General features: G+C 45.6%; 1 protein-coding gene across 1 annotated transcript in view; it reads left to right on the top strand.

Annotated features, from left to right (window-relative positions):
• Positions 1-22,572, top strand: part of RTEL1 (regulator of telomere elongation helicase 1) — a 117,270-nt gene that overhangs the window by 68,174 nt on the left and 26,524 nt on the right. The window contains exons 21-27 of the mRNA XM_087720628.1: positions 722-799; positions 4,394-4,471; positions 6,411-6,554; positions 11,374-11,489; positions 12,257-12,380; positions 14,739-14,904; positions 18,914-19,062. Of these exons, the coding sequence (XP_087576754.1) occupies positions 722-799; positions 4,394-4,471; positions 6,411-6,554; positions 11,374-11,489; positions 12,257-12,380; positions 14,739-14,904; positions 18,914-19,062 (855 nt within the window). The remainder of the gene's footprint in view (positions 1-721; positions 800-4,393; positions 4,472-6,410; positions 6,555-11,373; positions 11,490-12,256; positions 12,381-14,738; positions 14,905-18,913; positions 19,063-22,572) is intronic.

The raw sequence follows: 22,572 nt of genomic DNA, 5'->3' as shown, positions 1-22,572 counted from the left end.
CACAACTCTGGGATATAATCGGTCAGATTCAAGATCTCGTGAAGTATTAGTACCGCTTTATAAAGCTTTAGTAAGACCACACCAGTTTTGGTCAGACATAACTGGTGAAGACATTGGAAAGAGCGTAAAGAAGAGCAACTAAGATGATTAGGGGCCTGGAAGCTAAAATATATGAAGACATTGAAGGAATTGGGTATGTCCATTCTAATGAAAGGACTAGGGGTGATATAACAGTCTTCTAATATTTGAGTGGCTGCCACAAAGAAGAGGGAGTCCTATTCTCCAAAGCAGCTGAAGGCAGGCCAAGAAGCAATGGATGGAAACTAATCAAGGAGGAAGCAACATACAACTAAGGGGAAACTTCCTAACAATTAACCAGTGGAACAGCTTGCTTTCAGAAGTTGTGGGTGCTCCATCATTGGAGGCTTTTAAGAAGAGACTGGACAACCCCTTGTCTGAAATGGTATAAGGTTTCTTGCTTGAGCAGGGGGTTGGACTAGAAGACATCTGAAGTCCCTTCCAATTCTTATTGCTCTTATGTGCCTTGAAGAACTCCCAGGATTCCCTAGCCAGCCATACTGGCTGGGAAATTCTGGGAATTGAAGTCCACAAGTCTCAAAAGTGGCCAGGTTTGGAGACTCCTCCAAACTTAGATGATGGGGGAGTTCTCCCTATTTTTTATTTTATTTTAATCTAATCTCTTCTGTCTCTGCTCTGCTAGGCCAATGATTATGCAAGAAAAATAGAAGCCCTGAAACCAATATTTGTAGAACCGAGATACAAAGGAGCATTTACAGAGGTCGGTGAGACTTCATCATACTTGTTTTCCCAAGAAATGACTTTTCTTTCAGAAGCCTTGCATAAACCTTATTAACTGATAGTCTTGGCTTAGTGACATATTCAGATGCTTTCGTAAGTCTTTGCCTGAGCAGGGGGGTTGACTAGAACAGGGGTGTCAAACTCGTGGCGTCATATTATTGTCACATGACATATCGCAACGTTTTTCCCCCTTGGATATGGCCAGCGTGTGATGCATCCAGCCTCACGTTTAAAAAAGTTCCGATGATCAACTGTGCGTCAATCAGCTGTGCTGCATGATTCACGTTTGCTACAAAGCAGGAAATCCTGCTTTCTAGTGAATCTAGATCACGCAGCACAGCTGTGTCCTCACCCCGTTCCAATTACCTTTGCAGACTCCGAAAAGGCTTCTTAGCGCCTGCGAAGCGAACTGGTAGCAGACTTCGGAGCATTTCACCCCCTGCTCCAAGGTCCCTTTCGATTCGTATTCTATTTTATTCCTCCTCATCATCAGTGATGATGGGCTGCGCTTGTGTGATTTCCCCACCCGAAGCCTCAGGATTGCTCTGCTGCACCTGTGCTTCAGCCAAGTTACTCTCAGTTGGCTGCTTGGAGCCATTGACCAACTCCCTTCCTGAAGTGCCTGGGACTGGTTCCTCCTCCTTCCCCAGACTGACATCTAGAGTGGTCTCTGGAGTAGCCATCACAGCCACAGAGCCACGTTTTGAAGTCTTTCCTGAAGGCCGGCGAAAGAGGCCAGTGGGGTCCCTGTCTTACTTTTTGGGTGAGGGAGATTGTTCCATAGGGCAGTGGTTTTCCTGAAACCCTGCCAGTTGGACTTTTTTGGTTGGCAGAGTCCACAACATATCTTCCCCGCCCAACTTCAGCAGGACAAAAAAAGGATTCCATGGGTAATTATATTTATTTATTCAGAATAGCAATAGCAATAGCAATAGCAGTTAGACTTATATACCGCTTCATAGGGCTTTCAGCCCTCTCTAAGCGGTTTACAGAGTCAGCATATTGCCCCCAACAACAATCCGGGTCCTCATTTTACCCACCTCGGAAGGATGGAAGGCTGAGTCAACCTTGAGCTGGTGAGATTTGAACAGCCGAACTGCAGAACTGCAGTCAGCTGAAGTAGCCTGCAGTGCTGCATTTAACCACTGCGCCACCTCGGCTCTCTGGTAGGGAACCAGCCCTTTATGACTTGTGGACTTCAACTCCCAGAATTCCTGAGCCAAACAGTAGTTTGGGGGTTGAAGTCCACAAGTCATAAAAGGCCCATAATTGCCCACCTTCTAATTTAGAACATCAGTTCTGCCAGTTCTGTTTGGCTAACATGCTAAGTTTGAGATTGTTAAACCTCAGCTTTTGGGGCATGTATTTTATTCATGTTATACAAAAAAAACCACCCCAGCCTGTTTGGTGGTAGGTGGTTCAGTGAATTTTGCAAAGCCGGTCAGTGGGTTAATGAGGTAATTAGGTTAGCAGCCAACATGTCGCCCATATTAGCTGCCTAACCTAGCTAGTCAATTTGGGGGCTGGCAATTAAAGGTGGTTTGGGACTTGATCACTGCACAGTCATTTCTTTAGGGAAAGCCAAGATTAGTAAGTGAGAAAAAGGCTATTTTTACTCCATGAGAGAGAAGACAAGAGTGGCCTTGGAAGCAGGGAAAGAATTGTGTGTTCTTTCTATTTTTTGAACCTTCCTGTGTGAGTAGCAGGAGGGAGTTTACGGTTCTCCTTTGTCCAGCACAACTTGTCCAGTCTGAGAAATTTCTTATAGCAGCTGGAAGAGAGCAGTGCTAACAGGTGATCAGTTATCCTGAACCTTAGCAACTCTTACTTTAAAGCCAGTGTTTTCTAATGTTTATTATTATATTTTTTTTTATTTGTATTCAAAATAAAGTTAAAATACAAAATACAGAGCTCAAAAAAATATATCCTAAAGGACAAAAAGAAAAAAAAATCCACAAAACAATCAAAGCATTAAAAAGGTGCATTACACATACTACCGTATATACTCGAGTATAGGCCGACCCGAATATAAGCCGAGGCACCTAATTTTACCACAAAAAAACTGGAAAAGTTATTGACTCGAGTATAAGCCTAGGGTGGGAAATGCAGCAGCTACCGGTAAATTTCAAAAATAAAAATAGATACCAATAATGTTTTTGAATATTTATTTCAAAGAAAAACAGTAAACTAGCGGTGTATTCAATGAAATACTTCACTCACCTCATGATGCTGATGTCCCGCTGTGATGATGATGTCCCGTGCAGCCGCGGGAGCGATGTCCCGCCTCCTATGACACACAGCACAGTGATTCCTATCATTGGATCACTGTACCAGAGGAGGTGGGACATCGCTATGTGGCTGCTTGCCATAACAAGGAGGAGGTGGGACATCGTTGCAGAGCGGCAGGAGGGGGAGGAAGGGGAATCGTAAGATAGCCCTGCATTACATTAGAACGTGAGGAGGGGGGATGGTGCGGTGCGCACTGCGCGGCAAACTGACACAGAGGGAGGGGAAACTCACAGGGGCGCTGGGCCATTCACGAGCGTCACCCAGCGGCATGGCCCCACCCCTTTCTCTCCTCCATTTCGGGCAAATTTTTCACTGACTCGAGTATAAGCCGAGATGGCTTTTTTCAGCCCAAAAAGTGGGCTGAAAAACTAGGCTTATACTTGAGTATATACAGTAATTGCAAATAGATTCAATTGTTTTTTAAAAAATTGGAGGGCTTGTTTTGTTGGTGTTTTCCAATCTTGATCACTTGCAACTGCTTGAATATATGTTGAGTTCAGGACCTTGCTTTTATTACGCGCTCTACATGGGGCTGCCCTTGAAAAGCATCCAGAAGCTTCCATCGGTTCATAATGGGGTGGCTTGAACAGTTTTGCTCATGTGTCGCCTCTCTTGCAGGATGCATTGGCTGCCGACATGTTTCTGAGTCTAATTTAAGGTGCCGGTTGTGACCAGGAAACGCTGCATGTTTTGCAACTAGGTTATTTGAAGGACCATCTTTTTCCCAGCCACATCTACTGGATCCTCCAGAGCAGGGAGGCAGGGAATGTTACGGATCCCTTCTCTTAAAGAGGTCCATCTTGTGGGACCTAGAAGAAGGGCCTTCTGTGTGGTGGCTCGCTCCTTGTGGAACATTATCCTTAAGGAGATAAGATAAGCCCCCACCTTCACATTCCTTCATAAGGCCTGAGGACCTTGTTCTCCCAGTGGGCTTAGGGACCCAAGAGTGATATGGAGCCCATCACATGGCTGATCTGGTGGGGAGGGCTGTGTGTGGAAGTTTATTGAGTTCTGTCCTTGGGTTTTATCTTTGTAAGCCACCTGCAGTCGCCGCGGGTGATCTGAGCAGCTGTTTAGACTGACTCGTAATGCACCTCTACTCACAACTTGACAACAGAAATGAAGGGGGGGCGGGAGGAGAATTCCCCTTTCATGAAGGGAATTGCGAGAGAATATTAATATGCACAGTAAACCACAATTACCTCTGTGTGTGTGTGTGTGTATGCACACATGCATGTGCTTGAGTGTGTGCATTTTATTTAAATTAATCTAATTTTTTCCCTAGGTTATGGATGGCTATTATGAAAAGGTGGTCTGCCCAAAATCAAATGGTGCTATTTTCTTGGCTGTGTGCAGGGGAAAGGTATGTGTTGCTCAAACATATATGTATTCATTCATTCATTCTCCCCCTCTCTCTGTGTGTTTGTGTTGTGGCTGCTGTTAGTTTTTAATGCAGATCCTTCTCCCAGTTCAAAATCCAGAATCTAGAATGAGAGCAGTGTATATTCAAACTGTACAGTCAGTATAAATATGACTAGATTCTAGAGCTGTGACGGCCAGCTGTCGCCCCAGCCCAGCTCCAACGGGGTGCACGTGCGGGCGGCACTCACATTGCATTTTGGGGGTTCATGCTCATGCGACCCCGTGCCCCATTTTGGGCCTGGAAGGCCTGCACCAACCTGGAAGCCAAAAATGGATGTGGGGGGGGGATGGTTTATGCACGGGGACACACATGCATGGGGCGCACGTATGGGGGGGCACTCACATTGCATTTTGGGGTTGTGCACACCTGCGCACGCTTTGGGCACTTGGCACCAAAAAGATTAGCCATCACTGTTCTAGAGCAATATTTTCAAACTTGTCTCTTTTAAAAGGGATGGACTTCAACTCACAAAATTTCCCAGCCAGCACATCTGGCAATCTAGTCTTCCACACATCTCACAGCTGCCAAGTTTGAAAAAAAAAACTGGTCGAAATTAAAGCCAGCGTCCTCCCATCCAAGTAAGAATCAGATTCAATTCCAGATAACTTGTCCAGAAAAGCAAACACTGACTACATAGTACCACCTGATGCTTCGTCCGTTGCTTATTTTGGACACACTGCATTTCCTCCTATGCATGACCAACATGCGGGCTGAGGGTTTCTCAGAACAGAAGTCTACAGATCTTAAAGTTGAGAAACGCTGCTCTCTTGTACGTGCTGGAAGTCATCTTTCCTTCTGATTCTCAAAAGACTGAAAAGAGGCCTTGCTTTTGAATTAGGGAGAAAGCTCTTGAGTGTCCCTTGGACGGCAATCAGTCAATCCTAAAGGACATCAATCCTGATTGCCTCAAAAGTGTATTTTCTTTAAACAAACAAAGTTCTCAAAAAGAGTTTTTCCCATCCCTCCATCATCAGAACTCAGGGCTGAAATGCCACCGGTTCAGTAGCCTGAACCGGTAGTTAGCTGTGCAACAATCAGCTGTGCTACACAATTTATATTCGCTAGAAATCAAACAGGTAGTAAAAAAATGCCAAAGAAAAGTAAAACAAAAAAAATATTAGGCTAGATAAGAATTTGGTGGTAAACTAGAATTATTTTGACATACAAAAAATTGTACTTCGATGTCTTACTGATTGAGGAATGATGAAAGGTTTGCCTTAAAAGAAATAAAACTTTTGAAACGAAAAGTAAAACAAAAAAAAGTTCTGACGATTGCATGGCACAGCTGATTGTCGCACAGCTGATCGTCGGAACATTTTAAAAACTTTTTTAAAGCATTTTTTTACTACCGGTTCGCCCAAACCCGTAGTAAAAAATTGCTTTAAAAAAAAAGTTCTGACGATCAGCTGTGCAACAATCAGCTGTGCCCAGTAATTTATATTCTATAGAAAGCAGGAAATCAGTCTGGATCAAACTCCAAGTTGTGGGCCAAGTTAACCCGCAATACTGCATTTAACCACTGCACCACTAGGGCTAAGCTGCTGTTTTCTAAAGAAAATCTGAATATTTAATACAACACCAGGCAGCACCTTGGGTCTTGGACAGCTCCCCACAGCCAATTCACCCCAGGACAATTCAATGCTGTATCCATTGTTTCATTCAGTTCCTTTTATTATTGGTGGCCACGTTTTTGTCGAAATCATTGTAACCCTTGTATTTTGGGGTTATCTTTATTATTACTGACCCCCGTTCTGTCGAACATTTGTACTTGTTGAATTGCCCCTTGGTGAGTTTGTCCCATTCTGCAGCACCTTGATTCTTGCAGACAATTGTCCTTTAACAGGACAATGTTGATCGAAACTCATTTATTTGCCTTCAGGCGAGCGAAGGGTTGGACTTTGCTGATAAGAATGGACGAGGCGTCATCATCACAGGCCTTCCGTACCCTCCTCGCAAGGAGCCCAGGATCATGTTAAAGATGCAGTTCTTGGATGAAATGAATGCAAAAGACGTCAGCAGGCCGGTAAGGAGAGAGAGGGACGTTGCTTTGATCATAAGGTAAAGGCAAAGGTTCCCCTTGCACATATGTGCTAGTTGTTTCTGACTCTAGGGGGCGGTGCTCATCTCTGTTTCAAAGCCGAAGAGCCAGCACTGTCCTAAGACGTCTCCGTGGTTATGTGGCCGGCATGACTAAACTGCGGAGGCGCACGAAACGCTGTTCCCTTCCCACCAAAGGAGGTTCCTATTTTTCTACTTGCATTTTTTTAGGTGCCTTTGAACTGCTAGGTTGGCAGAAGCTGGGACAAGTAACTGGAGCTCACTCTGTTACATGGCACTAGGGATTCGAACCGTCGAACTGTCCACCTTTCTGATCGACAAGCTCAGCCACTGAGCCTCCGCATCCCTTTGATCATAGAGACGGGCAAAACGTGTCAAAATTTGACATTCCAAAACATGCCATTTTGTGACATACGTGACAAAGGGTTTCTTCCAAAACATTCCATTTTTAACCTTGCAGTGGCCTCTTTGCACTCTATCAGAAGAATCCTGCTTGTTCTCCAGTGCGCTGCCTGGAGAATCCAAAGGAATGGGTAATTTCGGTCTGCTTGCCTCGAGACTGAATTGAAGAAATTTGGCCACGCCTCCCTTTTCACTCTGCTGATCAATTTTTTCAATTCAGTCTGCCTAACGAGACGTAATCACATTTCACTCTTCATTTGTACTCGGTTTCCTATTCCTTTGGATTTTCCTTGCAGGTAATTTTTTTTGTTTATTTGCTAATCCTTTCTTTCCAGGTTGTTTTTACTAAGCGCTCTGGTTTCCCTGGTCCACCAGTTAGAACCGCTACTACGAAGATCCCCTCTGGGGAGGGGGTGTTATTCTGGGCGCAATTGTCCCTTTTCGGACCAGACCTCAAGGTTTAACTATTGTACGGCTGTGAGTTCGGTGCTCCGTACTTGGGCTCCGCTTTAGCACGCTCAGAGACTTGGTCCACCATCCTCTAGTTGCTTGCCGTTCGAATTCTGCGGGCGGGGGCTTTGCAGTAGACATCGAGCGCCCTCATTGGCTGATTTGCTAATTCCCGGCCGTTGCCTGTTGGCGCCAAGCGCGCCACTGTACCGCGCAGCTATCAGCCATTTTCCTTTGTCACCAAACAAGCCGCTCTGTTGCGTCGGCCATTTTGGTTGCAGTTGGTCTCATTGCGAGCAAGCCGCTGAGCTGATCGGAAGCGTGAGTGCGGTCTCCCTCTGTACTCTCGGTTAAAAAAACTGTTGCCGCGGCTGCGAAGCCTTTGTTGGTACCTCACATCAGCCTTCTTGAGCGTTAGGATCGCGGGGTGGTGAGGTTTGCCTGTTCCTTTACCGCTGGCCGGCAGATGGAATTCGGAGGAGGCCTAATCTGTGGGATCTAATGGGTCTATGGGAGGTAATTGGCAGGAGGCGGTCTCTCAAGTACTCAGGTCCAATACCATGTAGGGCTTTATAAGTGATTGTCCCATGGGCCTGACTCCATGCCCGCCATCTCCAATGGTTCCTCCTCACACATCAGAGGATGCACAAGGGTGTCCCGGACATCACAGTGTGACCGTCCTCCAAGGTGATCTTATCTCTGTACTGGTGAAACTCCTCCACCTTGGTGAAAGGTTGTCTGTTCAGAGAGCCGGATCAGATCACGACCAATTCCAGCTTGTACAGTTGGGGCGCTCACTCTCAAGCGAGAGTAGCCCAGGGACATTGGAGCCCCCAGGACTTGACAAACAACATCAACTGGCTGGAGCTTCAGGCCATTCATCTGGCCCTTAAGAATTCAGAGACCTGGTGGCATGTTAATCCTGATGGACAACGTGGCCACCAAAGCACACATCAACCGCCAAGGGGGGCACTCATTCCAGGAGCCTGATGTTGGAGGCGCAAGCACTGTGCCCGTGGGCAGAGTCCCATCTGTTATCCATCAGGGCGGATGACATTTCTGGCTCAGTGAATGTACAGGCAGATTAGCTGAGTCGTGAGACTGTGGACCAGGTGGAGTGGAGGCTCCACCCAGATTTGTTCCAGGAACTGGCTCACAGGTTCGTGTTCTGACCCCCCGTCTGACCTGCAAATCACCCAGACACAGACTTGGCTGTTTGCCACTCTTTAATAACGGCTTTATCAACTCCTTTGGCTGAGGGCCCAGGCACGACTCACATGCAAGACTAGCTGAAAATCCAACAGGCACAGATACACGACAGACAGAGTATTCCAATACAATTTCAAATGGTTGTGTCTTGCAAATGACTCCTCCCCACTTCTTTACTTATATACTCTCTTTGGAGGGGCCAAGCCACAACCACCTGGGTTTAATTATCGTCTCTGAGTCTGCCTCCGCAGCTGCTGCTTCCGTTTCTCCGCCCTTCTGTGTCTGGCTTCAGGAACAAACAGCCTTGAGTTCTCCCCACTGCTCCATGCCTCAGGCGCCTCCTGGTGGCCAACCAGCCTCTCTGGTCCCTGCTCTGAATCTGAACCCTGCCCAGGGTCCTCCACATCTTCCCTGGCAGACTCATATGGTTCCTCGCTATCCAAGTCCATCAGCAGCTCAACCGGATTCTGCTGGGCCACAACAGGTTCGGACCTCTTTGCTTCCCCCGGCAACACCCATCTACCTCGCTTCTTCAGCTGATTCTGGACTTCCGGGGTGGAAGGGGTCTACAATATGCGTTTCTGCCCCTGCCGCTCATCCCGAGGGTGATTCGCAAGATCTTGATGGAACAAGCGGAGGTGTTGATGATGGCGCCACACTGGCCTTGCAGAACCTGGTTCTCTGACCTGATCAGTCTATCAGTCGCCCCGCCCTGGAGGATCCCGGATAATAGGATAGTTCTCACCCAAGGGGCCCTCCTACACCTGGACCCTCAGTGGCTCCAATTGGCCATTGAGGGGGACATACTAAGATGAGACAACTTTTCTGAGCAGGTCATCGGTACCATTCAGGTGGCCAGACGACATTCCACTACGCGGGTGTACAATGCAACATGGTCAACCTTCTGTAGGTGGTGCTGCCCCCTGGGGATTGCCCCAAGATAGGCCTCGCTCCCTGAAGTCCTGGAATTCCTCCAGGGGGCTGGCCCTGAACATGCTATGAAGTCAGATGACGGCGCTTGCCACGGTGCTCCACGGAGGTGCGGGTTGTTCACTTACGCACCATCCCAGGGTTCGAGCCTTTCTGTGAGGTGCTGCCAACTTCAGACCTCTAACGGTTCATCGTTACCCGTCGTGGGAACTCCCACTCGTACTTGAAGCCTTGACATCTGCACTGTTTGAACCACTCCGTTCCATTAGTCTGTGTCTAATGACTCTGAAAGTAGCCTTTCTTGTGGCGATAACCTCGGCTCGGAGGATCTCACAGTGTGGTCCTGCGCCTTGATCCTTCCTTCCTCACGAAAGTCAACTCCTAGTTCTATCAGGCCCAGGAGTTGGTGTTACTTGACTTTTGCCCTCGTCCAACGCACCCCTGTGAACGGAAATGGCATCATCTCGACGTATGACAAGCTCTTCAACACTACATCAGCCGCACAGCGTCTTTCCGGTGAACAGAGGCCCTTTGTGTGGCCTTCCTTCCAGGCTCCATGGGCCAGAAGGTTTCATCCACCACGATTGGAAGATGGCTGAAGGCCTGCATCGCCAAGGCCTATGAGGTACAGGACCGCCCACCCACCCCCGACACATCACAGCCCACTCAACGCACAGCACAGCCACGACAACGGCCTGGGCCATGCAAGCCTCCGTCCAGGAAATTTGTAGGGCGGCGACGTGGTCATCTCTATCGCTTTTCGTCAGGCACTACAAGTTGGACAGCTGTGCTTTAGCCGAAGCTGAATTCGGATGCCGGGTTTTGCAGTCGATTCACTTGGACACTGGACCGGTCTTCTACCCATCCTTATGTCAGTATGCTTAGCCATATCCCATTCCTTTGGATTCTCTTAGCAGTGCACTGCAGAATGACCATTGTATTTACCTGAACGGTCGTTCTCGGTGCGCTGCGTGAGAATCCAACACCACCCGTACACAAGTCGGCCCGGGGTCGAGGGTGGCTACGGGGTTTCGAGTCAGGAGGGCATTCCATGTGCTTTCATCTCTTGAAATGGCCCTGCCTTCCATTGAAAAAACTGATCAGCCAAGTGAAAAAGGAGGCATGGCCCGAATTTCTTCAATTCAGTCTCGAGGTAGGCAGGCCGAAATTAACCCATTTCTTTGGATTCTTACGCAGTGCACCGAGAACGACCGTTCAGGTATGTACAACGGTCATTTTTGAGTTGATCAACCTGGATTCTAGTCTTTTTTATGGATTTCTATCCAGGTTTTTCTTGAGCTACAGGCACTGTTGCCGAATGCTTTCCAAGCGGACTGAACTTTGCTCACAAACTTTCAGATGTTCTTCATTTTAGTGAGATATTTGGGGGAGGTAGTTGCTATTGCCATTGTAACATGTGAAATGGACACTCTTGTTTTCCACTTCGAATATTGTAAAACGCCTACCAGTAAATCCTGGCCTTCTCATCTGTCTGCAGTCTAGAAGGAATGATGCACAGATTAAATGATAAGATCTTTTATATTGCTAGATTTAATTGGGATTTTGTTTGGGTTAGTGGTTTAGCTAGCTTCCCAGAATGGGAGCCTACAACTTTCCCCTCTTCTGGTCAACTGCAGGTTAAGACACTGACATGGGTGTTCTCGTAAGAGGGAGCAGGGATGAAATTTTTAAACCATGTTTGGTCTTTTGGTTTTTTTTTTTTTTAAGGCTGTGAATGAAAAACAGAAGGCAACACTCTAAAATGAAGCTGTATTCTTTTTACCCCGTTTTAGTATTTGTCTGGAAAGAACTGGTACAAACAGCAGGCTTCTCGCGCCGTGAACCAAGCTATTGGAAGAGTTATCCGGCATCGGCAGGATTATGGTGCCATTTTCCTCTGCGACCAAAGGTGATCCTTGTAGAATTTTGTACCATTAATGTTAACTTCTTTCTTCTCATCTACTGAATATAGAGATCAGATCTCTTTGGACAGGTAGAGTCACAACTTACAACAGTTCATTTATTGACGTTCAAAGTTACAACGGCACTTAAAAAAAGGGGACCTACAACCATTTTTCACACTTACAACAGTTGCAGCATCCCCACATGGCCACATGATCAAAATTTGGACGTTTGGCAACTGATAATTATAGCAATAGCAGTTAGACTTATATACCGCTTCCTAGGGCTTTCAGCCCTCTCTAAGCGGTTTACAGAGTCAGCATATCGCCCCCACAGTCTGGGTCCTCATTTCACCCACCTCGGAAGGATGGAAGGCTGAGTCAACCTTGAGCCGGTGAGATTAGAACCACCGAACTGCAGATAACAGTCAGCTGTAGTGGCCTTCAGTACTGCACCCTAACCACTGCACCACCTCGGCACCTCGGATATTTATGACGGTTGCAGTGACCCGGGGGTCACGTGATCTCGTTTTGTGACCTTCAGGCAAGTGAAGTTAATGGGGAGGCCGGACTCACTTAATAACAGTGTTCCTAACTTAATAGCTGTGATAGTTCAGTTAACAACTGTGACAAGAAAGGTCACAAAATGAGGCAAAACTCACTTAACAAATGTCTCACTTAACAACAGAAATCTTGAGCTCAATTGCAGTCATAAGTCGAGGACTACCCATAATATTTTTGTCAGGGCTGACTACAAGCCTTCAATTCCCAACAGGTTCATGCGGGCTGATATAAGAGCCCAGTTGCCCTCCTGGATCCGCCCTTACGTCAAAACCTATGAAAACTTTGGACGTGCCATCAGGGATGTTTCTCAATTCTTCCGTTCTATCCAACAGTGTGTGAGTATAAAACAGCAACACGTAAGGGGTGGGGGGGGTGGGGGTTGTGGAAAAAAGGCTCCAAATTTTCAGAGGTAGTGTTTTGATGAGCACATCAGACATTTAAAGCATTCACCCACAGACTTTTTTTTTAGAATCTTGACTCCTTGTTAGTTTAGGAAATGGACTTCTTAACCTTTTTAACAAAAGTTTTCGGATACCTTCCAGTGTATCAGGGAGGAATTGCAGGAGATTCTGGAATGAGATTGTCATGAGGTTCTCCCTAAACTTGGTGGTTTTCTTGCAGATGTATAATACAATACAATAGCAGAGTTGGAAGGGACTTTGGAGGTCTTCTAGTCCAACCCCCCCCTCCCTGCCTAGGCAGGAAACCCTATACCATTTCAGACAAATGACTATCCAACATCTTCTTAAAGACTTCCAGTAGTGGAGCATTCACAACTTCTGGAGGCAACTTCTGTTCCACTGATTCATTGTTCTGTCAGGAGATTTCTCCTTAGTTCTAAGTTGCTTCTCTCCTTGATTAGTTTCCCCCCATTGCTTCTTGTTCTACCCTCAGGTGCCTTGGAGAATAGCTTGACTCCCTCTTCTTTGGGGCAACCCCTGAGATATTGGAGGACTGCTATCATGTCTCCCCTAGTCCTTCTTTTCATTAAACTCGACAAACATTTGAAAAATGTTTTGCTTCTCATCCAAGAAACTTCTTCAGCTCTTGAAAAGAAAAAAAAACCCAAGAAAGTCCGATTGCCTTTTGGAAAAAGCGCCTTTGGGACAACCTTGACCTGGATGATGTTGCATTTCCATAGAAACCTAGTCAGTTACGAGAATCGGGGACCGAGTCCAGTCTTAAGAGTAAATCAGGACAGCTGATCTCTTTTCTAGTGGCTTCATAGCTTGTTTTTAGAAAATTCTCTTTCTTGAGCACTATTTTGGCAAAGCAGCACATTCTTTTTCCTAGGAATAAATAAATACTGTTAAGAACTGCTCCAAGTCAATTATGGAGTTGCCAAGCCCATTTTCTTATGACAGCAAATGGATGTTTCTTTTAAAGAAACATTTGAATATTCACTTTCATTTGTTTATATGTTTTATATGCCCATCTCATTGATGATGCAAATCTGGGCAACTTCATTACTTTCTCATGAGTTCACTATCCTGCCTATTTAAGTGTGTTTATGCCTGCCAGCCTGAACAAACAATACAGGATACAAGGCTCAGTACAATGCTGAACATTACCCCACCCCCTCAAAAAAAAAACCACCACACCCCACTAGTTAATTCAAGATGGCCGTGATCACTCTAAGAAGATTAACCTACATCCACAGTTGAAATTCAACTTCAATATTGCATCCAGTTTTAGTCTCCACATTACAAAAAAGATGTTGAGACTTTGGAAAAAGTTCAGAGAAGAGCAACTAAGATTATCAAAGACCTGGAGACTAAAACATATGAAGAACAATTGCAGGAATTGGGTATGGCTAGTCTAGAGAAAAGAAGGACCAGGGCGGACATGATAGCAGTCTTCCAGTATTTGAGGGGCTGCCACGAAGAAGAGGAGGTCAACCTATTCTCCAAAGTACCTGAAGGCAGGACAAGAGACAACAAATGGAAATAGATAGATGATAGGTAGGTTAGGTAGGTAGGTAGGTAGGTAGGTAGGTAGGTAGATAGGTAGATAGATAGATAGATAGATAGATAGATAGATAGATAGATAGATAGATAGATAGATAGATAGATAGATAGATAGATAGATACTGTAGATGAGAGAGGGGGAAAGAGAGAGATAATAATAACAATAGCACTGAGACTTATATACCGCTTCACAGTGCTTTGCAGCCGTCTCTAAATAGAGTTAGCCTGGTGCTAACAATCTGGGTCCTCATCTTACCCACCTTGGAAGAATGGAAGACTGAATCAACCTTGAGCCTGACAGGATTGAACTGCTGGCAGTGGGCAGAGTGAGCCTGCCATACTGCATTCTATTCATTGGGAAGGGAGGGAAGGGAAGGGAAGGAAGGAAGGAAGGAAGGACAGGCAATAGTAATAACACTTAGACTTATGCACCGCTTTACAATGCTTTACAGCCCTCTCTAAGCAGTTTACAGAGTCAGCCTCTTGCCCTGAACAATCTGGGTCCTCATTTTACCCACCTCGGCAGGATGGAAGGCTGAGTCAATCTTGAGCCGGTCAGAATCAAACTGCCAAATTGCAGGCAGCCAGTAGTCAGCAGAGGTAGCCTGCAGTACTGTACTCTAACCACTGCGTCACCGTGACTATTGTAAGTCAAGGACTAACTGTATTGGGACTAACTTGAAAATGGTCTCTCCGTGTCATGCGATGTTTCTCATTTCTGTACAGATGCCAGTTCCGCTACCTCCTCGTCATCTTTCTTCTATTACCACTGCCGAAGAAAATGATTCTTCTTCTTCATCATCTTTTGTTCCGTGCAAGCAATTCCCTCCTACTGGGACAAAAGCCAACGTGGTGGAAGAACATGTTCCTAGTCTGAAAAGGAAGCGGATGGGTCAGTACATTCCTTTCCTTAACATGTGAGAATAGGAAACACGTACAGGCAGTCCTCAACTTACAACAATTCATTGAGAGACTGCTCAAAGTTGCAACGGCACTGAAAGTGACTTAAGAGCTTTTTTCGAACTGTTTTGTCGTCCCCATGGTCACGATTCCCATGATCAAAATCCAGATGCTTGGCAACTGACTCATTTATGACTGTTGCAATGTCCCGGGGTCACACGATCACCTTTTGCAACCTCCCGACAAGCAAAGTCAATGGGTAAGCCAGAATTCATTTAGCAATCATATTATTATCTTAACAACTGCAGTGATTCACTTAATGGCAAGAAATGGGCCAAAACTCAATCAATGTATCATTCAACAACAGACGTTTTGGGCTCAGTAGTCATAAGTCGAGGACTACCTGTGTTTCGGGAAAACGTCTAGCTGCAGGAAGTCATCAACTTACAACCCCAATTGAGCTTAAAATGTAAGTGAGGGTCTAAAAAATTTCCCAGAATTTCCATGGCTAAGCAAGACAGTTGTGAGTTTCGCCCCATTTTTGCCACAGGGAGTTAAGCGAATCACTGCAAGTTGTTAACGTGAATCATGCAGTTGTTATGCTTCCTCATTTGACTTTCTTTGTCGAAACTCGGCTGGGAAGGTCAGAAATGGTGCAATTGTGATAAATACATGCCAGTTTCCTAGAATCTGTATTTTGATCATGTGACTGTGGGAATGCGGGAGTCTGCAAATGTGAAAAACGGTCGTAAGTCACTTTTTTCAGCACCCTTGCAACTTCTAACGGTCACTAAACAAATGATTGCAAGAGAAGATTATCTGTACCTTATTATTAAGTTGCCCTAGACTTTGAGCCAATCACCAGGAGATTGTGAGTTCTAGTCCTGCCCTGAGTATGACAGCTGGCTGGCTGACACTGAGCCAGCCATTCTCTCTCAACACAATCCATCTCATACAGAGGTTGTGGTGGGAAAAATAGGGAGAGGAGATTAGGTATGTTCACCGCCTTGAGTGACTTAACAAAAGTAATAAAAACAAGACAAAAATCTAACAAACTAAATAAATAAATGTTGCAAACAACAACAGTGATACGGATGCTGGCATGCAAATGTTGATTTATGTCCAATATAATGGTGATGCTGCATGAGTCACAGTTTCAGGATAACTGCTTGTTGCCTTGATCGGGTTGTTTAATTCGACTTTTCTATTCCTGGAACATTGAGTGTTTCATGTTCTGAGACATTCTGGAACAGATGGAACATTCCTGTTTAAGACCCATTAATTTATATTGTGGCCATGTGCAAATTGTACACAGTGTACATCAAATCATTCCATTTGCATGCCTCGTAATTATGTCACCAATAAACGAGAGTACTTGTAGCTTAGGGTTGACATGAGGGGTCCTTGGTGATCTCTGAGCTTGGTTGTTTTCTTGTAGACGTTTCATCACCCAACTGGGTAATATCATCAGTTCAAACCCCACTCCCTTCTAGCACCGATGATGTTAGCTAGTTGGGTAATGAAACGTCTGGAAGAAAACAGCTAAGCTCAGAGAACACCGAGAACGCTACAATCCTTTGCAAATCTCACTCCCTTCTAACACTGATGAGGTTGCCTAGTTGGGTAATGAAACATCTGCAAGAAAACAACCTAAGAAAGGACCCTACAATCCTCCTCTTCCTCTTTCTGCTTCTCCTCCTCCTTCCTGAAAACCCCACTCCCTTCTACCACTGAGGAGGTTGCCTAGTTGGGTAATGAAACCTCTGCAGGAAAACAACCAAGCTTAGAGGGGACCAAGGACTTCACTGTCGTCTTCCTCCCCTCCCTGCAATCCCTCCTCCCTTCTGATGAGGTTGCCTAGTTGGGTAGTGAAATGTCTGCAAGAAAGCAACCAAGCTCATAGAAGACCAACAATTCCACCTCCTCCTCCTCCCCTCCCTGCAATCCCTCCTCCCTTCTAACACTGATGAGGTTGCCTAGTTGGGTAGTGAAATGTCTGCAAGACAACCCAGCTTAGAAAACGTCCAGGGGCCCCTCACAATTGTGCTGCTTCCAAGGAATCCCTAATGCTTGTTTAGGTACCCAGCTCAGCAGTGGGCTACAAAAGGCCAGTCTACCGCCATTTGTTTAAGGCAGTGTTGGCGAACCTTTTAGGCACTGAGTGCCAAAATAGGAGGGCACATGGTGCACACACGCATGCCGGAAACCAGAAGAACAGCCCCTTAGCGCACCAGGGAGATGATCTTCCGGTTACCGGCGCTCACATGCACTCTAGCCGACTGGTCTTCGCATGTGCATACGTGCCAGAAACCGGAAGACCAGCTGGCTGATGTGCATGCGCACACCCGAAACCATAAGATCATCTTTCCGGCACGTGCATGCACGCCGGGCGCCTGCTCTTCCGGTTTCCGGCACTCCCGCACGCATGAAGACCAGCTGGTGGTGCAGTGGTTAAATGCAGCACTGCAGGCTACTGCTAGATCAGCAGGTCAGCGGTTCAAATCTCACCGGCTCAGGGTTGACTCAGCCTTCCATCCTTCCGAGGTGGGTAAAATGAGGACCCAGATTGTTGGGGGCAATATGCTGACTCTCTGTAAACTGCTTAGAGAGGCCTGAAAGGCCTATGAAGCAGTATATAAGTCTACTGCTATTGCTATTGCTATTGCTATTGGCCAGCGCATCAGAATCCAGAAGGTCAGCAGGCGACGGCTGCATGCCCATAGAGATGGCTCTGCGTGCCACTTCCGTAGCTTCGCCATCCTAGGTCTAAGGCAGCAGATAATTGTTTTTGCCTTCCTTGGCTTTTCCTGTGTTGTCATTTACTTGTGGCCCAATGCCTTTGTGACTTCACTGCTGTAACTTTTGGGACTCACAAGGGCCATAAATGTGAGCAGCAAGCCACCAGCAGAGTAATTCAGCAAACGGCTATGATTCCAGCGCATTTTGATGCAAACAAAAATAGATTTCTTAGGAAACACTTAGTCATGTCACGGAAAAAGCCTTCATTCCAAAAGTTCTCTAAATATGTTCTGTCAGGTGATTGCGCAAGCACAGTCAGAGACGCTGACGCCAACTTGCAGTTTTATGTAAATATACTTAATATCGAGGAATATTTATAGTACACAAGATAGTCAGGCACATCCCTGCGTCATCATGAGGTAAATTAGAGAAGAGCGTACAGAGCGCCCACACAAGAAAAAGGCGGGAGAAAGGGGAAACTCCCCCTTTTTTTGGCCACCAACCAATCATAACATAACTTGCCTCATGCAGGAGCCCGCCTTCTCCTATCAATCAAACCACAGTTTTGTGTCCTGGCCCGCTAGTTATATTAATATAATGTTCCAGGTATTAAATTAAATATCTTAGCATGCAGGTAGTCCTCCACTTAGGACCACCGATGAGCCCAACATTTATGTTGTTAAGCAAAACCTTTGTTCAATGAGTTTCGCCTCATTTCGCGACTTTTCTGGCCACAGTTGTTAAGTGAATCACCGCACTTGTTAAATTAGTAACGCGGTTATTAAGTGACTCTGGCTTCCCCGTGGACTTTGCTTGTCAGAAGGTCACAAAAGGGGACCGTGTGATCCCAGGGCGCTGCAGCCGTCATAAATACGAGTCAGTTGCCAAGCATCTGGTTTTTGATCACCTGACCATGGGGGATGCTGTAATGGTTGTAAATGTGAATAATGGCCATAAGTCACTTTTTTCAGTGATGATGTAAGTTTGGACGCTCACTAAACGAAATGTTGTAAGTTGAGGACTCGGTATTGGAGTTCGAACCGCTCCTCTTTCACTTCCTATCCCTTAGTACAGGAGTCCCCAAACTTGGCAACTTTAAGACTTGTGGACTTCAACTCCCAGAATTCTCCAGCCAGCTATGCTGGCTGGAGAATTCTGGGAGTTGAAGTCCACAAGTCTTAAAGTTGCCAAGTTTGAAGACCTCGGAAAGAAACGAAAGTTGGTTGAAATGCATTTTTTTCAGCCTCTGTTTTTTGTCTCAGATAACGGAGAAGCCGGGGTGTGCATGGCCTATGGGCAGGGCCCATCCTCCTCCAGAAGGCAGCCCGAAGGTCTCTTGGATGCCCTGGAGCACAACGAGAAAAGCTGTAATGAAACAGAAGAGGAGAATGGTTTGCCGGGAGAGGAATCGGTACGCACATGGGCTGGACTTCATTATAGGATTTCTTTTGATGTGGGCGGCAGCGAAGTAAACATAAAACTTTCTCCTGCCTTTCCATTACTTCTCTCATGGCGATATTCAGGCTTTAAAAGGCTCTTTCGGAAGATGCCCAGGGTACCTTTGATAGATTGCCAGACAGACAGATATGTCGAGATTAAGTGATGGGTCGACAGATAGTGGCTTTTTAAAAATAGGCAGTAAGGCAGGGGGACAGAGACTGTTTCCCCGAAAATAAGACCTCCCACTTCAGCTGACTGTTATCTGCAGTTCAGCGGTTCTAATCTCACCGGCTCAAGGTTGACTCAGCCTTCCATCCTTCCGAGGTGGGTGAAATGAGGACCCAGACTGTGGGGGCAATATGCTGACTCTGTAAACCGCTTAGAGAGGGCTGAAAGCCCTATGAAGTGGTATATAAGTCTAACTGCTATTGCTATTGCTATTCTGCTGACTGCCGGCTGCCCACAATTTGGCGGTTCAAATCTCACCGGCTCAAGGTTGACTTAGCCTTCCATCCTTCCGAAGTGGGTGAAATGAGGACCCGGATTGTTGGGGGCGATATGCTGACTCTGTAAACCGCTTAGAGAGGGCTGAAAGCCCTATGAAGCGGTATATAAGTCTAACTACTATTGCTATTGCTAATAAGGCCAATTGGGCTTTTGAGCATATGCGTTAAAATAAGTGTCCTCCCAAAAAGTACTGCAACACAGCGGCATGATGAGGTGACCATGCTTGCCGCCTCCTGCACCTCAAAAATAACAAGACCTCCCCGAAAATAAGGCCAGACGCTTATTTTAGGGGTCAAAATAAATTAAGACCCTGTCTTATTTTGGGGGGGAACACGGTAGTTAGATAGTATCTTAAAATTAGTTAGGTAGACAGATAGATGATAGAAAGGTAGGTGGATGGATGGATGGATAGATAGATGCTGTAGATTAACAGACATACTATAGATCAGTGATGGCTAACCTTTTCCTCCTCAAATTGCCGACAACCATAATGTAATGTGCCCCGCCCCCTGTGCATGCGCACATGACACCCCCCGCACTCCCCCATACATGCGCGGAACCCCCGTTCCCGCTCGTGTATGCGCACACCATCCCTGTGCCCTGTTTTGGACCTAGCAGGCCTCCTGGGACCAAAAACGGGCTGCGAGGGGGCTCTTCCCCCCCCTCCACGCATGCACATGCGACACCCCCTGTCGCCCCACATGCATGCATGACTCCCCATTCCCCACTACCACATACACACGCGTCTCCCACATGTGTGGCAGACTTGAAAATCAGCTGGCCGGTGGGAGGGGTGTGGGCATGTGCGTTGGAGCTGAGCTGGGCGGCGGCTCACGTACCCACAGAAAGGGCTCCATGTGCCCCATGTGGCATGCGTGCCATAGGTTCGCCATCACAGCTATAGATAGATACACTGTAGATAGATGAATAGATAGATAGAGATAGATGAGAGACGGATTAGATAGACAGACAGACACACACACACGGATTAGATAGACAGACAGACAGACACACACACACAATGGATGGGATCTGGATTAACTAAATGGTTAACTTAATTATTCATTTCTAAGTCTGCCCTGCTGATTTTCAACATTGGCTCTGGCTGTTGTTTGGGAACGTCACTTGATGCGTAGTGCAGAAATTAAAAGAAAGATTTCGCCTAGTCATCTCTCCTTCTGACTCCTACTTGAACCTAAGTGGTTTCAGTGCCCAAAAAATTGATATCCGGAAATATTGCAATCTTTCCAGTAACTCTTAAGTTCAGCTTTGACAAACAAACAGTTCTCTACAGATATATTGCTCTTAAATTCGTAGCTACTGCTTTCATGAGCTTATTTGGCTATCTGAAGTTGATCTTTTAAGGAAGCCAGACATCATTGGCCTTTCTCTCCTTTAAAACTATTGAAATTGATGGATGAGGCATGGGAGAATATTTATTTCACTGTAAACTGCCCTGGGATGTTTGTAGTTTGGAAAAGACCTAAAAGCTGCACGAAATAAATAAATAAAATACTTAAAAAAAAAAAACTCTCCAATAGCCCAAGATAGTCCTTGACTTATGACCATAACTGAGCCCAAATTCTCTGTTACTAACTGATAGCTAAGTGAATTTTGCCCCATTTTATGACCTTTCTTGCTACAGTTGTTAAGTGAACTCCTGCAGTTGTTAGGTTAGTAGCACGGTTGCTTAGGGCAGTGTTTTTCAACCTTGGCCACTTGAAGATGTCCGGACTTCAACTCCCAGAATTCCCCAGCCAGCGAATGCTGGCTGGGGAATTCTGGGAGTTGAAGTCCGGACATCTTCAAGTGGCCAAGGTTGAAAAACACTGGCTTAGGGAATCTGGTTTCCCCATTGACTTTTCTTGGGAGAAGGCGATTACATGACCCTGGGACATGCAACCGTCATAAATGTGAGTCACTTGTCAAGCATTGGAATATAAATCATGTGGCCATGTGGATGCTGCAATGGTCTTTAAGTGTGAAAAATGTCATAAGTCACTTTTGTCAGTGCCTTTGTAACTTCAAACGGCCATTAAGTGAAGTGTTGTAAGTCGAGGACTAGCTGTATTTTAGCATCAGCAATAGCTTTCTAAATGTGTAAGAGCATCCTGAACTCCTAGGCAATATCGGGATTTAATGTTAAGAGTTTAAAAGGAGCAAGTTGCTTTCTCTGGAACTTACACAAAACTCTGATTCACACATTGATAAACGATTAAAACATTTGCAGAAGAGATTAAAGAAAACCACCCAAATACCTATTCTTAGCTCCGATACTAATCGTACGGCTTAGCTGAGAAATGTTTAATTCTGTTTCACATTCTGGTAACGTGTTTTTTTTTTCCCCTCTCTCTGCTTTTTCTTTCTTTCTGAGTTAGTTTTCTTTCTAATAATTTCTGTACTCGTTCAAATATTTTGGTGTTTTTTTTTAAAGTGATTTGACTGATCTTTGGCCCTCGAGTGTCAGCTTGTATCTCTAAGGAGGGAAATCCCGCTTGCTCAGATCATGACTTTCTATCTTAAATATCTCCGCTACTTAGGCTTTATTTTTTTTAAATTTATTAAATTTATTTTCCACCCATCTCAATCGCAAGATGACTCTGTGTGGCTTGCAATGTTAAAAGGAATAAAACAATTCAACAGTATGAATATAGTAAGAATAAAGCACTATAAACACTGTGTGGTAAGCCTTCCACTCTGAAGCAAGATGAGTGGCAAACAAATAGTCCTCAACTTACAACTGTTTGTTTAGTGACTGTTTGAAGACACAACAGCACCAAAAAAGTGACTTATGACCATTTTTCACACTTAGGACAGTTGCAACATTGCATGTGATCAAAATTCAGACGCCTGGCACTGACCCAAGCAAAAGCAATAGGGAAGCCAGATACACTTAACAACAGAGATGGGATTCAGCAGCTTCTGACCAGTTCTGGAGAATCGGTAGCGGAAATTTTGGGTAGTTCTGAGAACT

This window comes from Thamnophis sirtalis, unplaced genomic scaffold, assembly GCF_051295495.1.
Source record: "Thamnophis sirtalis isolate CommonGarterSnake01/CBP01778 unplaced genomic scaffold, rThaSir2_p1.2 scaffold_7, whole genome shotgun sequence".
Classification (NCBI taxonomy): Eukaryota; Metazoa; Chordata; class Lepidosauria; order Squamata; family Natricidae; genus Thamnophis; species Thamnophis sirtalis.
This window is presented reverse-complemented; position numbering and strand designations above follow the sequence as displayed.